Source organism: Ranitomeya imitator, chromosome 1 (assembly GCF_032444005.1).
Source record: "Ranitomeya imitator isolate aRanImi1 chromosome 1, aRanImi1.pri, whole genome shotgun sequence".
NCBI classification, from domain to species: domain Eukaryota; kingdom Metazoa; phylum Chordata; class Amphibia; order Anura; family Dendrobatidae; genus Ranitomeya; species Ranitomeya imitator.
Window position 1 is genome coordinate 261993846 of NC_091282.1, and position 14948 is coordinate 262008793.

At 45.9% G+C, this 14948-nt stretch overlaps 1 protein-coding gene across 1 annotated transcript in view; it reads left to right on the forward strand.

The window, feature by feature from the left end:
- Window positions 1-14948, forward strand: part of TMEM132B (transmembrane protein 132B) — a 1045283-nt gene that overhangs the window by 982286 nt on the left and 48049 nt on the right. Inside the window, exon 6 of the mRNA XM_069756039.1 lies at window positions 9068-9273. Coding sequence (XP_069612140.1) covers window positions 9068-9273 — 206 coding nt within the window. The remainder of the gene's footprint in view (window positions 1-9067; window positions 9274-14948) is intronic.

Below are 14948 nucleotides of genomic sequence, written 5' to 3' on the forward strand. Positions count from 1 at the left end.
CACCCTGGCACGACAGGTACATCGGAGGACGACCCATTATCCCTATCGTGCTGGACGGAATGCCCCTCAACGCTTTGCTGGACACAGGTTCCCAGATTTCATCTATACCGTATATCCTTTATAAGAGGTACTGGGCTGATGCAGATATTGATAAAGGGCCCTCTGATGTTGAACTAGATATATGGGCCAGTAATGGTAAGTTGGTACCGAAACTAGGATTCAGGGAGATGACCATAAAGATTGGTAAAGTAGAATTGAAGAAACAGGGTATAATTGTTGTTGATGTTGACCGGCGGAACTGTGAACCAACTGTATTGATAGGAATGAATGTGTTAGAGAACTGCTTTTCCGAAGTCATTTCTGTCTTACAGCAAATTGCTGAAACTGCCCAATCCTGCCAGCAGAGAGTTCTCCGGAGGGAAATAAAAGTATTGATGTTAAGGCAACAGGTAGAAGTTGCAGGTGGAGAAATCGGCAGTGTGAGGGTAAGTGATCCAACGTCTATTGTAATCCCACCAAAAACAGAAATGCTGGTATGGTGTAGAGCAGCCATTGGTACTAAGGGACGAGATTATCAAGCCTTAATAGAACCAGTGTACACCGACAGCAGGCCCACTATACTCACAGCACGAGGGATAGTCGAGGTACACCGGGGACGAGTGCCGGTACGACTTTTGAACTGTGGAGAGGAAGAGGTTACTTTGCCAAGGTATGCTACAATGGCAAAGCTATATACTGTTGACAACAATGCCATCACAACCATTGAGCCCTTAGAACCAACCTGTCAGGTGGAAGGCAATGGCTCAGATGGAGAAATGGAGGATTGGTGCCAACAGCTACACGTGGGCATAAATTCAACACCTACCCATCAAAAACAAGGGGTGTATAGGCTAGTGACGGAATATGAACAAGTCTTCAGTAAACACCCATTGGACTTCGGACGGATAGAAGGGGTAGAACACACAATCCCCACCAGTGACCATCCCCCAATAAAAGAAAGATATAGACCCATACCGCCCGCTCACTATCAATGTGCAAAAGATATGCTGAGGGAGATGAAACAGGCCGGGGTAATAAGAGACAGCTGTAGCCCCTGGGCGGCCCCTCTAGTGATTGTCAAAAAAAAGGACGGAACCATGAGAATGTGTGTAGACTACCGGAAGATTAATAACATCACCCATAAAGACGCCTACCCCTTGCCTAGGATAGAAGAGTCCTTAACTGCTTTGAAATCTGCTAATTATTTTTCCACCTTAGACTTAACAAGCGGGTATTGGCAAGTCCCTGTGGCTGAGCGAGATAAGGAGAAGACGGCATTCACCACACCAATGGGTCTATGTGAATTTAATCGCATGCCGTTCGGACTCTGCAACGCATCCGGTACCTTCCAGCGGCTGATGGAATGCTGCCTCGGACACAAGAACTTCGAGACCGTCCTCCTGTACCTAGATGATGTGATCGTCTACTCAAAGACTTACGAACAACACTTAATAGACCTGGCAGAAGTGTTCGAAGCCTTATCCAGGTATGGCATGAAAGTCAAGCCATCCAAATGTCACCTTCTCAAGCCAAAGGTACAGTACCTAGGACACATCGTGAGTTCGGAGGGAGTAGCACCAGATCCCGAGAAAATAAGCGCCATAAGGGATTGGCCAAGACCTACCAGCGCAAAAGAAGTGAGACAATTCCTGGGATTGGTGGGTTACTATCGCAGATTTATAAAAGGATTTACCAAGTTGGCAGCACCCTTGCAAGACACCTTGGTAGGGCAGACGAAGAAACCTTCAAACCGAAACCCTCCTTTTCAGTGGAACGACGAAAGGGAAGACTCCTTTGAACAACTAAAGAAGGCACTAACCGGAGAAGAGGTTCTGGCATACCCAGATTACCATCAACCTTTCATCCTCTACACCGATGCCAGTAATGTGGGACTAGGAGCGGTGCTGTCACAAAAGCAAGAAGGTCGGGAGAAAGTCATCGCCTTTGCAAGTAGAAAGCTCCGGCCTACTGAAAGAAATTCAGAAAATTACAGCTCCTTCAAATTGGAACTACTGGCAGTAGTTTGGGCTGTGACTGAACGTTTCAAACACTATCTGGCCGCTGCAGAATTTATTGTCTATACTGACAACAATCCGTTGACCCACCTGGACACAGCCAAATTAGGTGCGTTAGAACAGCGATGGATAGCCCGGTTATCTAATTACAACTTCAAGATCAAGTATCGAGCAGGTCGCAAGAATGGAAATGCCGATGCCCTATCCCGGATGCCACACTTGAGAGATGTAGAAGAAGAAATGGGGGAGCTTGAAGAAATTGAACTACCAGCCTTCCATCATCCCAAGGCAAAACATCATCAGTCAAGTACCTATCAGAAACAACAAGAGGTGAATTTAAATCCGTTAGCACACCATAGATGGGCTGACACCCAAGACAGCAATCCGGCTGTGAAGTTGGTGAAGGAATTGTTAACTGAGCAAAGTGCATATCCCGATGAGGATGCCCCAGAAGAGACGCATCAACTCTGGAAAGAGAGAGGCAAAATGTTCCTGTATCAAGGGAAGCTCTGTAGAAGGTACACCAATCCGAAAACACATGAATTGGTTTGGCAGATTATCGTGCCTAAACAAGATGTCAAGATGGTCCTCGAAGCTTACCATAATGGTGCTGGTCACTTCGGTTGGAAAAAGTTAGAAGTACTTCTAAGAGAAAGATTTTATTGGGTCGGGATGAGAAAATCAATCGAACAGTGGTGCAGAAATTGTGGCCCATGCAACCTCAGAAGAAACGATCAAAAGAACCAAAGAGCACCACTGCAGCCCATAATCACCAAACAACCACTTGAACTTGTAGCCATTGACCACGTGAAGTTGACACCAAGCCGGTCTGGCTATGTCTATGCCTTGACCATCGTGGACCATTATTCACGCTTCTTGGTAGTAGTACCCGTAAAAGATCTGACAGCAAAAACAGCAGCCAAAGCATTCCAAACGTACTTTTGTAGACCCCATGGATATCCGGAACAGGTTCTCACCGACCAAGGTACAGCCTTTGAATCAGAGATCTTCAGAGAATTCTGTAATATGTATGGTTGCAAAAAGATCCAGACGACGGCCTATCATCCACAAACAAACGGCTTATGCGAGAAGATGAACCATATTGTAATAGAACTACTAAAGACTTTACCTGAGGCAGAAAGGAATCAATGGCCAGAGAAATTGCCTGACTTGGTGGATCTGTATAATCATGTCCCGGTGAGTTCCACCAATTGCACCCCAGCTTACCTTATGCGTGCAAGACCCGGCCAATTACCAATCGATCTAGAAATGGGAATTCTGAAACCAGACGCAGAAGTCCAAGACTCCAATTGGGATATCATACGGCAAAAACAGTATCGCCAAGTGCAAGAGAGTGTGGAAAGAAGCCTTCAGCAAACTAGAGAAAGACAAGAGCGAACTTTCAACCAGAATGCTCTAGCGACCCCATTAAGACCGGGTGACCAAGTGCTCAAGAGAAATCGTCGAACCAATAAACTGGACAATCAGTGGGAAGCCGTACCCTACACAGTTTTACCAACAAGAGTGGATAATCCTAAAATGTGTCTCATTAGCAAAAACGGAGGCTTAACATCTGTACTAGTGTCAAGAGACAATCTTAAATTATGTCCGGAAGCATTGAAAGAGCCAGACGTTGTCCAGCCAGAACCAGAAGTTATTCAACCCATACAGGTTCAACCAGTAAAGGAAAAAGAAGAGGAAGTGTATCACACCTGTATAGGAGACTTTCCCAAAACCCTACTAACATACCATGGTGCAGTAGTGGTTCCCATGGTGGCCTTTTACCCAACACCGAACCCAATACCAGAAGTCCCAAGACAGGAAGAGGCTGGTCCCGTACTACAGGAGGTTCCAGGCCAGGAAGAACAGATTCCTGGTCAGAGTAATCCCATTCACGGTGGACTTGCCAACTCCATAGTCGTGGAATTATCTTTAGCAGAGCGGGCAGATACTACATCCGCAGTAGACAGTAGTACACCACATGAAGAGACACCGCTATTACGTAGATCACAGCGTAGTACCCAGGGTCAATTACCGGCCAGGTATGCAGATTACCAACTATAAAGCTCATAATGTGAATTGTATATATGTTATGCCGTCTATAGTTAAACAGAAAATGTAGTATAGTCATTGTTATCAGTCTGCAACGTTTAAGCCCAGTGCCTACAGAGACTTGTCTGTATGAACTTCTTGCATATTCTTGAACTTTTTATCAGCCCGGAGGCACTAAATCAAAGCTCCGGAAAGACTGCTTTTTGAACTTTGCTTTTTGCTCTTTTTGAACTTTCTTTAGACTTTATATTGATAACTCCGTTGGAAAAATGGAACTAAATTCCTGGACACTAAGTACAGTGCCTTTCCTAATACCTTCAAGGATAGAACTGTATTAATGGACGCTATTTGAAGTGACTTTTTACAGAACTATATTTTTGTTTCCTTGAGTGGTTTTTGTAACTTTTCATTTTTAAGACTCTGTACATATTAATTGTTATTTCAAAATGTTATTGTCCCACAGTCCCGGAGTACTGTTCTTAACTAAGGGGGAATGTGGCACCCCTAGGGGTATTTGCCACAAAAATAGTTACTGACAGTAAATGCAAATACTAAAATAGCAAGACTGCACTACCACCTCCGGCCAGAAGGGGGAGCTCCAGAGACTCCCCTTGATCCATTCTGGTCTGAGAGAAGAAATGGCAGTTGGGCCAAGGAGCTGAAAGTGAGAGGTCATACAGTTGAATCTCTAACAGCCCTGTGACTGTTACCAGGCCTAAATCACCGGCCTGAGGAGAAGAGGGATAGAGAAAAAGAACAGTGTGAGAACCGGGTAGCATTAATCACTACCCAGAACAGGCGCAAAGACGGATACCGGATCCGTGGCTGTATTCATTACATATAATACAGCAACCGGAAAAACGTGAGGTGATATCAGCTTCACTAGGGTCGGACGCAGCAACAGACACAGAGTTCAGCGGTACTCCTGGAGGGGGGTAAGCCGATAAAAGGACTCGGGTTGCCCGTCGGACCAGGACCCGGAGGGGACAGATTGGGCCGGCAGCCAGTTCACATACAGCAGCAGGGCCACACAGAAATTGCGCACAATAAGAGGCGAAGACCCCGGCAGGGTCAAAGTAACTCAGAGTTCCCATACAGACTCCGGTGACAGGACTGGTTGTAAATCCCCTTATGTTGAAGTAAACTGGTTAAACGTTTCAGTGCCTCAGACTTTCATTTGGACAATAGCTATCTATCCAGGATCAGGATCATCACCGCTGAGAGAACCTGCTGCTGATCAAGTAAGTGCCTGTTCCCTCACGATACCCTTTACACTGTGCATTGCCTGAGGCCACAGCACCGGGTCAAGCCACCCGTGACATCTCCCTCAAGAGACAGACCCCATTGGTCCGGTGCTGGGTACCCCGGTCTCCTGGGCGTCACACTTACATGCACTGCTATTATGGTAAGTATGTCTTTATGCCTATCAGTATGTCTTTATGCCGATGACACACAACTATACACATCATCCCCTGACCTTACCCCAGCTGTACTACAGAACGCCACTCACTGTCTGTCCGTAGTTTCCAACATCATGTCTGCTCTCTATCTGAAACTCAACCTCTCCAAAACTGAAATTCTTCTGATCCCGCCATCTACTAACCTCCCTAAACCTGACATATCCCTCTCTGTGGGTGGCACCATAATAACACCCTGGCATCAGGCGCGCTGTCTGGGTGTTACGTTTGACTCCGATCTCTCCTTCACACCCCATATACATATACCCCATACTTACCTTTATGCCCTTACCATCGGCATAAAGACATACCTTACACTAAATCTTGACACAAACATAACACCATCTGAAATAAGCTGAAGTTGAAAGGAGGTTGGCTTCTACAAATGGATAATGATCCTAAACTCACGTCCAAATCCGCAAAAGGCGCAAGCTGAATGTTTTACAATATTCCTCACAGTCCCGTCATCTGAACATCATTGAAGATCTGTGGTTAGACCTCATAATAGCAGTGCGCCGACATACTGATAGGGAATCTAGATTGTGAGCCCCATCGGGGACAGTTATTAATGTGTGCAAACTGTAAAGCGCTGCGGAATATGTTAGCGCTATATAAAAATAAAGATTATTATTATTATTATTATTAAAGATGGTACTGAAAGCCAAAACCTGCTGATGGTCTGTCCAATTGGGGCCGTGTAGAGTGAGAAGAGAAGGGGCCAAGGGCTAAGCCCTCAGGGACCCCGACAGTGAGAGGAAGAGGGGATGAAGTGGAGCCAACGAATGATACACTGAAGGAGTGGTCAGAAAGGTAGGAGGAGAACCAGGAGAGAGCAGTGTCCTTAATGCCTTGTGACTGGAGCCTAGACAGTAGGAGATGGTGGTTAACAGTGTTGAAAGCTGCAGAAAGGTCGAGAAGAATGAGCAGAGAGTGGTCACCATTACACTTTGCTGTTTGAAGTTTCTGTTGATTGTAGGGGGCGGAAGCCGGACTGTGAAGGGTCTAGGAGGGAGTGAGTGGAGAGGTAACTGGTAAGGCGGGAGTAGACCAGGCGCTCCAAGAGTTTAGAGATGAAGAGGAGATTTGAGACTGGTCTGCAGTTATTTGTGCCAGATGGATCGAAAGAGGGTTTATTTAGAAATGGAGTAATGATAGAGTGTTTGAAGGAGGAGATAGGTACGCAAGACACATGCGGAAGTAGGCGGAGCTTAAGGAAAGAAGTCCTCAGCACCACGCTGTGGACTCAAACGCTAATGTGAACTTAGCCTAAAGGTACCATCACACTAAGCGACGCTGCAGCAATACCGACAACGATCCGGATCGCTGCAGCGTCGCTGTTTGGTCGCTGGAGAGCTGTCACACAGACAGCTCTCCAGCGACCAACGATGTCGGTAACCAGGGTAAACATCAGGTTACTAAGCGCAGGGCCGCGCTTAGTAACCCGATGTTAACACTGGTTACCATGGTTAAAGTAAAAAAACAACCACTACATACTTACCTACCGCTGTCTGTCCTCGGCGCTCTGCTTCTCTGCTCTGGCTGTGAGCACAGCGGCCGGAAAGCAGAGCGGTGACGTCACCGCTGTGCTTTCCGGCCGCTGTGCTCACAGCCAGAGCAGAGAAGCAGAGCGCCGAGGACAGACAGCGGTAGGTAAGTATGTAGTGTTTGTTTTTTTACTTTAACGATGGTAACCAGGGTAAACATCGCGTTACTAAGCGTGGCCCTGCGCTTAGTAACCCGATGTTTACCCTGGTTACCAGCGAAGACATCGCTGAATCGGTGTCACACACACCGATTCAGCGATGTCAGTGGGAGAGCCAGCGACGAAATAAAGTTCTGGCCTTTCTTCCCCGACCAGCGACATCACAGCAGGGGCCTGATCGCTGCTGCCTGTCACACTGGACAATATCGCTAGCCAGGACGCTGCAACGTCACGGATCGCTAGCGATATCGTCTAGTGTGACGGTACTTTAAATGCAGAATGTATGTGATACAAACAGCAAGGCAAACAATTAGCCCTTTGAAGTGCGGCTAGTATGATGGCTCATCTTCAGCACCAGTATAAACACTACAGACCTCTAATTAATTATACTGTGCACGCAGGCCTAGATAAGCCCTCTCTCCCTCCAATGCGAAGTGTCACAGAGCTGTGCAATGGCGTCAGTGTGCCGAGCCGGGTGGTGCCTATCTTTCTATAATCCCTGATTATGCCAGACAGCTGGTCTATCACAGTAATACCACAACCAAGATGGCTACAGCATTAGGCTGTGTGCACACGTTGCTGATTTTTTTGCACGTTTTTTTCGCGATAAAAACGCTATAAAACTGCAAAAAAAAGCATACAATATGCATCCCATCATTTTGAATGAGTTCTGCATGTTTTGTGCACATGATAAAAAAAACGGTAAAAAATGCAGCATGTTCATTAATTTTGCGTTTTTTGCGGATTTCCCACTATAAAATGCATTGGGAGATGTCTGGAAAAAAACACATCAAAACGCATCAAAAACGCACCAAAAACGCGCAAAAAACGCATGCAGATTTCTTGCAGATTTCTTGCAGAAAATTTCAGGTTTTTCTCAGGAATTTTCTGCAAGAAATCCTGAACGTGTGCACATAGCCTTACAGTGACTCGCAGGCAATTCCCACAGGCTTATTGGCTGCGTAACAGGCACCAAAGATGTGGAGATTCGAGTTTACATCGAGCATCACCCATTGCACACTGAGTAACGAGCACATTCAAGCACCGTGATACTCGAGTGATAACCGAGTATCAACAAGCACGTTCGCTAATCCCTAGTAATTTTGGCAAACTATTTTCCATTCTGCTACATTGATTATGTTCCTATGGAAATTTGCCCCACTAATTCAATTTAGCATTTTCTAACTAGACATTATGTAAGGTCTCATGTAATCTATGAGTTGTGCTGAGTTATCATTTATTGGGTCATCCACTACTTTGACAAAACCTTGTAAATCACTATATTCCCCCACGTGAAATAATAACAGCCAATACTCACTGCCTATGCCATTCCAGCGACTTTGGTGGCGGGTTCTCAGGGTTCGCATGACATTGGTTGCAGCGTTCACATTATATAATGGGTAATGGGCCACTTCACTCTCCCTTCCTTCAGATGTAACTGACATGCGGAGGAGGTCAGAGAATAGACACAGCTCTTACTTCTTCTGGATATCAGTTTCGAATGAAGGAAGAGAGAGTGAAATGGCCCATTAGCGGCCTTCAAATTAATTGCAGGGCTCAAGTGACGTAACTACGTCATGCGAGCCCGAGAGACCAAACGTTGAGGTTGCTAGAATGGCGCCGGATGCTATTAATTTTTAGGGAAAAATATGGTGATTGAAAAGGGGTTTTCCAAGTAGTGGACAACACTTTTAATAATACATGCAGTATGTATTGTGAAAACTAGTGACAGATTAATCCTTTTATTGTGTCTCAGATACTTGTCATCTGCATACTAAATACTGAAAATTTTCTTTATTCAGGTTTCTGACAAATGTGACTCAGTCTTTGTAAATGGCAAAGAAATGAAAAGCAAAGTGGACACTATCGTAAATTTCACATACCAGCACATAACCACCCAGCTAGAAGTGACAGTCTGGGCTCCACGACTTCCTCTGCAAATCGAAATATCTGATACTGAATTGAGCCAGATCAAAGGCTGGAGAATTCCAGTGTCTGTTAATAAAAGGTGAGTAGGCACCTGTGACTATTAGCCTGAGTTCTTTATTGGAAGTAATTTCACGAAAACTGCACCACTTGTGGTCTTAAGACACTGCTGAACTGTGCAGTTTTGGTGTTTTTTCTCTCTCTTGTCTTCTGTATGGAGCCTACAAAAATGCATGTAAAAAAACGCAGTTACTATATTAAATGTAGAATCAAAAATGAGGCTTCACATCTTCACCAGAAACGCATCAAATAAGGGGGAAAAGATTGTTATTGGGTAGTTCGTTGCAGACATCAGCAGAAAACAAAAAACATAGTATTTCAGGCCAGATGTCATGTGATGCTACATAAAGATGAGAAAGTTCTGCAGCTCTGACTGAATGAAGGAACTAAAAATTAAATTCATAGGTCCCAACTCGACATGAGCAGTATGCACAGATGACGTCCCTCCAGGTCTGACAAATCAAAAGAAGCATCGGAGATGCTGGAAGGTTAGAGATTCGCAGGTCTTCCTTACAGCTGCTAGGTAGCACCTAACTGGATGCTGGACCAGAGACCCATGAATCCATCCACTCATCTCTAGGCCCAACTCTCCCAGATACAGTGGTCTACGCCCTACAGTCTTGCACGTCTGTTGAATTTCCCTCCTGACACCAATCCTCTGACATCTCCTCCTGCCGTGGTAGAAAGAAATAGTAAATGGGCTCAGATAGGGGTGTGGCTAGGGGCATGACCAAAATTTGCCTCAGTGTGCTACTTGAGCCGTGTGATCTGTACCTCAAAAGTTGGGACGTATGTAAGATGGAGGAGGGTGAGTAGGATGTTTTTGTTTTTTTTTGTAGTAGGAAGCATGCATACCAGGAAAAGAGGGGGTGAGCCATGCATACAACGGGACCGGGGGAGCCATGCATACAACAACGGGAGCGGGGGAGCCATGCATGCAACATGGGATCGGGGGAGCCAGGCATAGAATATGGGACTAGGGGAGCCAGACACAGAACACGGGACCGGGGGAGCCATGCATACAACACCAGTACCAGGAGAGGGATACGGGACAATACATACCCGGCTTATACTCGAGTCAATAAGCTTACCCTGTTTTCTGTGGCAAAATTAGGTGCCTCGGCTTAAACTCAGGTCGGCTTATACTCGAGTATATACAGTACTTTTTGTCACTAATTTATCTACAACCCACAAGGTTATTTGTACCATCCTTTCCTTTTTTAAAAGCTATTATAGCGTCTGCCATTACCACCTCTTGCGGTAGGGCATTCTACAGTCTGACTGCTGTAACTGTAAAAAACCCTTTCCTACTTAGCTGCTGGAATCGCCTTTCTTCCACCCATAATGAGTGCCCCCTGGTCCTTAGTATAGTCCTTTGGAAGGAATAAGTCATGTGCCAGTCCTTTGTATTGACCACACATGTATTTGTTCATGTAGATGAGATCCTCTGAGCTGTCAATTTTTTTTAGGCTACACCAGCTAAACATAATATAAAGATTTGAGTTAAACACTAAGTCATTTTCTTAGTGCACCCTTCTTGATGTGGCTGCACCTTTAGCCCAATAAGTAATATGCAAAGAGGTAGATGGAGTCATTTTCACTCTAGAAGTAGCTACATTTATTCTTATAGGGGTAAGGCTAGTAATCTTCAGTGGTCTATAAAGTGCTCAAAAGCCAATAGTTGTTCTCTTAATACAGCTTGATATAATGGTTTGTCATCTCCCAGCACTAGGTAATATTTGGACATTTATTTATGGGTTCTGCTGCCCTATAGGAACTGAGTATGCATTTTAAGCAGGGACCATAGTAGGTTGGTTATACAATGTACATTTGATTAATGTAGTGCCTTTATATTACTTTGGGAATTTTTGACTGTTGTCCTTACTGTTATCCTCTATCTGACCTTAGTACTTGACCTTTGTCCCTGTATGCATAGCACAGATACATTTGGCTGTACCCTATTACCAGCAGACCATTGGTTTTTTGACACTATATACCTGAATCTGGGGGGATTATATTATACATATCCCTGGTGCTGTGACAACTCACATACTTTTCTGTGTTTTTAATTCATAATTTATGAGTTTGCATTTTGTTTAAAAAGTATATATATATATATATATATATATATATATATATATATATATATATATATATATATATATATTATCCTATACATTTCTACTCCTCTTTGCATCCTTTTTTTGGTGAGTTGATATAATGGAGCTAAATAGTTATCTATAATATAACGCTGGGAGCGTCACTCTGTCCGAAGCCTTTATAGACTGCACAAGCGCAAGCGCCGGCGCAGTCTGGCCCCCACAGAGTGACGCTCCCAGGAGATCGCGGTATGCGTAAACACTGAACTCACACCGCGATCTCCAACAGAGAAGCAGGGACCGCCAGGAGGGTAAGTATCGGCTATATTCACCTGGCCCCGTTCCACCACTACGCGCCATCTTCCGGGTCCTCTGCCTGTGACGTTCAGTTCAGAGGGCGCAATGACACGCTTAATGCGCAGCGGTGGAACGGGGCCAGGTGAATATAGCAAGTGCTGGGGGGCCTGAACTAGCGGCGATACCGGCACCTGACCCCCACAACGCACCGGTGTCCCTGCCTGCTCAGGCCCCCCAGCACTCGGCGCCCAGCGACGATAGGTGAGTATGGTATTTTTTTTTTCATATCTTGCAGCAGCATACAGGGCATATATCATGGAGCATCTTATGGGGCCATAAACCATAATGGAGCAGTGTACGGGGGCATACACACTGGAGCGTCTTATGGGAGCCATCAACCATAATGGAGCAGTGTACGGGGGCATATACCATGGAGCATCTTATGGTGCCATAAACTATAATGGAGCAGTGTACGGGGACATATACAATGGAGCATCTTATGGGGCCATATACCATAATGGAACAGTGTACGGGGCCATATACCATGGAGCATCTTATGGGGCCATAAACCATAATGGAGCAGTGTACGGGGGCATATACAATGGAGCATCTTATGGGGCCATATACCATAATGGAACAGTGTACGGGGCCATATACCATGGAGCATCTTATGGGGCCATAAACCATAATGGAGCAGTGTACGGGGGCATATACAATGGAGCATCTTATGGGGCCATAAACCATAATGGAGCAGTGTACGGGGGCATACACACTGGAGCGTCTTATGGGGGCCATCAACCATAATGGAGCAGTGTACGGGGGCATACACACTGGAGCATCTTATGGGGCCATAAACCATAATGGAGCAGTGTACGGGGGCATATACCATGGAGCATCTTATGGTGCCATAAACCATAATGGAGCAGTGTACGGGGACATATACAATGGAGCATCTTATGGGGCCATATACCATAATGGAACAGTGTACGGGGCCATATACCATGGAGCATCTTATGGGGCCATAAACCATAATGGAGCAGTGTACGGGGGCATATACAATGGAGCATCTTATGGGGCCATAAACCATAATGGAGCAGTGTACGGGGGCATATACAATGGAGCATCTTATGGGGCCATAAACCATAATGGAGCAGTGTACGGGGGCATACACACTGGAGCGTCTTATGGGGGCCATCAACCATAATGGAGCAGTGTACGGGGGCATACACACTGGAGCATCTTATGGGGCCATAAACCATAATGGAGCAGTGTACGGGGGCATATACCATGGAGCATCTTATGGTGCCATAAACCATAATGGAGCAGTGTACGGGGGCATATACAATGGAGAATCTTATAGGGCCATAAACCATAATGGAGCAGTGTACCGGGGCATATACCATTGAGCATCTTATGGGGGCCATAAACCATAATGGAGCAGTGTACGGGGCATATACAATGGAGCATCTTATGGGGCCATAAACCATAATGGAGCAGTGTACGGGGGCATATACAATGGAGCATCTTATGGGGCCATAAACCATAATGGAGCAGAGTACGGGGGCATATACTACGGAGCATCTTATGGGGGCCATAAACCATAATGGAGCAGTGTACGTGGGCATATACCATGGAGCATCTTATGGGGCCATAAACCATAATGGAGCAGTGTACGGGGGCATATACCATGGAGCATCTTATGGGGGCCATAAACCATAATGGAGCAGTGTACGGGGGCATATACAATGGAGCATCTTATGGGGCCATAAACCATAATGGAGCAGTGTACGGGGGCATATACAATGGAGCATCTTATGGGACCATAAACCATAATGGAGCAGTGTACGGGGGCATATACAATGGAGCATCTTATGGGGCCATAAACCATAATAGAGCAGTGTACGGGGGCATATACTACGGAGCATCTTATGGGGGCCATAAACCATAATGGAGCAGTGTACGTGGGCATATACCATGGAGCATCTTATGGGGGCCATAAATCATAATGGAGCAGTGTACGGGGGCATACACTATGGAGCATCTTATGGGGCCATAAACCATAATGGAGCAGTGTACGGGGGCATATACCATGGAGCATCTTATGGGGCCATAAATCATAATGGAGCAGTGTACGGGGGCATACACTATGGAGCATCTTATGGGGCCATAAACCATAATGGAGCAGTGTATGGGGGATTATACAATGGAGCATCTTATGGGGGCCATAAACCATAATGGAGCAGTGTACCAGGGCATATACCATTGAGCATCTTATGGGGGCCATAAACCATAATGGAGCAGTGTACGGGGCATATACAATGGAGCATCTTATGGGGCCATAAACCATAATGGAGCAGTGTACGGGGGCATATACAATGGAGCATCTTATGGGGCCATAAACCACAATGGAGCAGTGTACGGGGGCATATACTATGGAGCATCTTATGGGGGCCATAAACCTTTATGGAACAGCGTACGGGGACATATACTGTGGATCATCTTATGGGGGCCATCTACCTTTATGGAGCAGTGTATGGGGCATATACTATGGAGCATCTTATGGGGGCCATAAACCTTTATGGAGCAGCGTATGGGGCATATGGATGGGAGCAGCAAATTAAAGAACGGTGGCGCAGGATGGGGGCAGCACATGTCAGAATGGAGGCGCAGGATGGGAGCAGCACATGACAGGATGGGGACGCAGGATGGGTGCAGCACATGACAGGATGGGGGCGCAGGTTGGGAGCAGCACATGACAGGATGGGGGCGCAGGATGGGTGCAGCACATGACAGGATGGGGGTGCAGGATGGGTGCAGCACATGACAGAATGGGGGTGCAGGATGGGAGCAGCACATGACAGGATGGGGACGCAGGATGAAGCAGCACATGACAGGATGGGGACGCAGGATGGAGCAGCACATGACAGGATGGGGGCGCAGGATGGGTGCAGCTCATGACAGGATGGGGACGCAGGATGGAGCAGCACATACCAGGATGGAGACCATATACCAATATAAATGCTCGCCACCCGGGCGTAGAACGGGTTCAATAGCTAGTTAGTATATATGAGAACAACATTCTGCTTTATTAGGAGTTTAGATTAAAGGTGTTTTACACTAACATATAAATGACTTCTCCTTAAGATACCGTATATACTCGTATAAGCTGACCCGAGTATAAGCCGATCCCCCTAATTTTGCAACAAAAAACTGGGAAACTTATTGACTCAATTATAAGCCTAGGGTGGAAAATGCAGCAGCTACCAGTAAATGTCAAAAATAAAAATAGATACCATTAAAA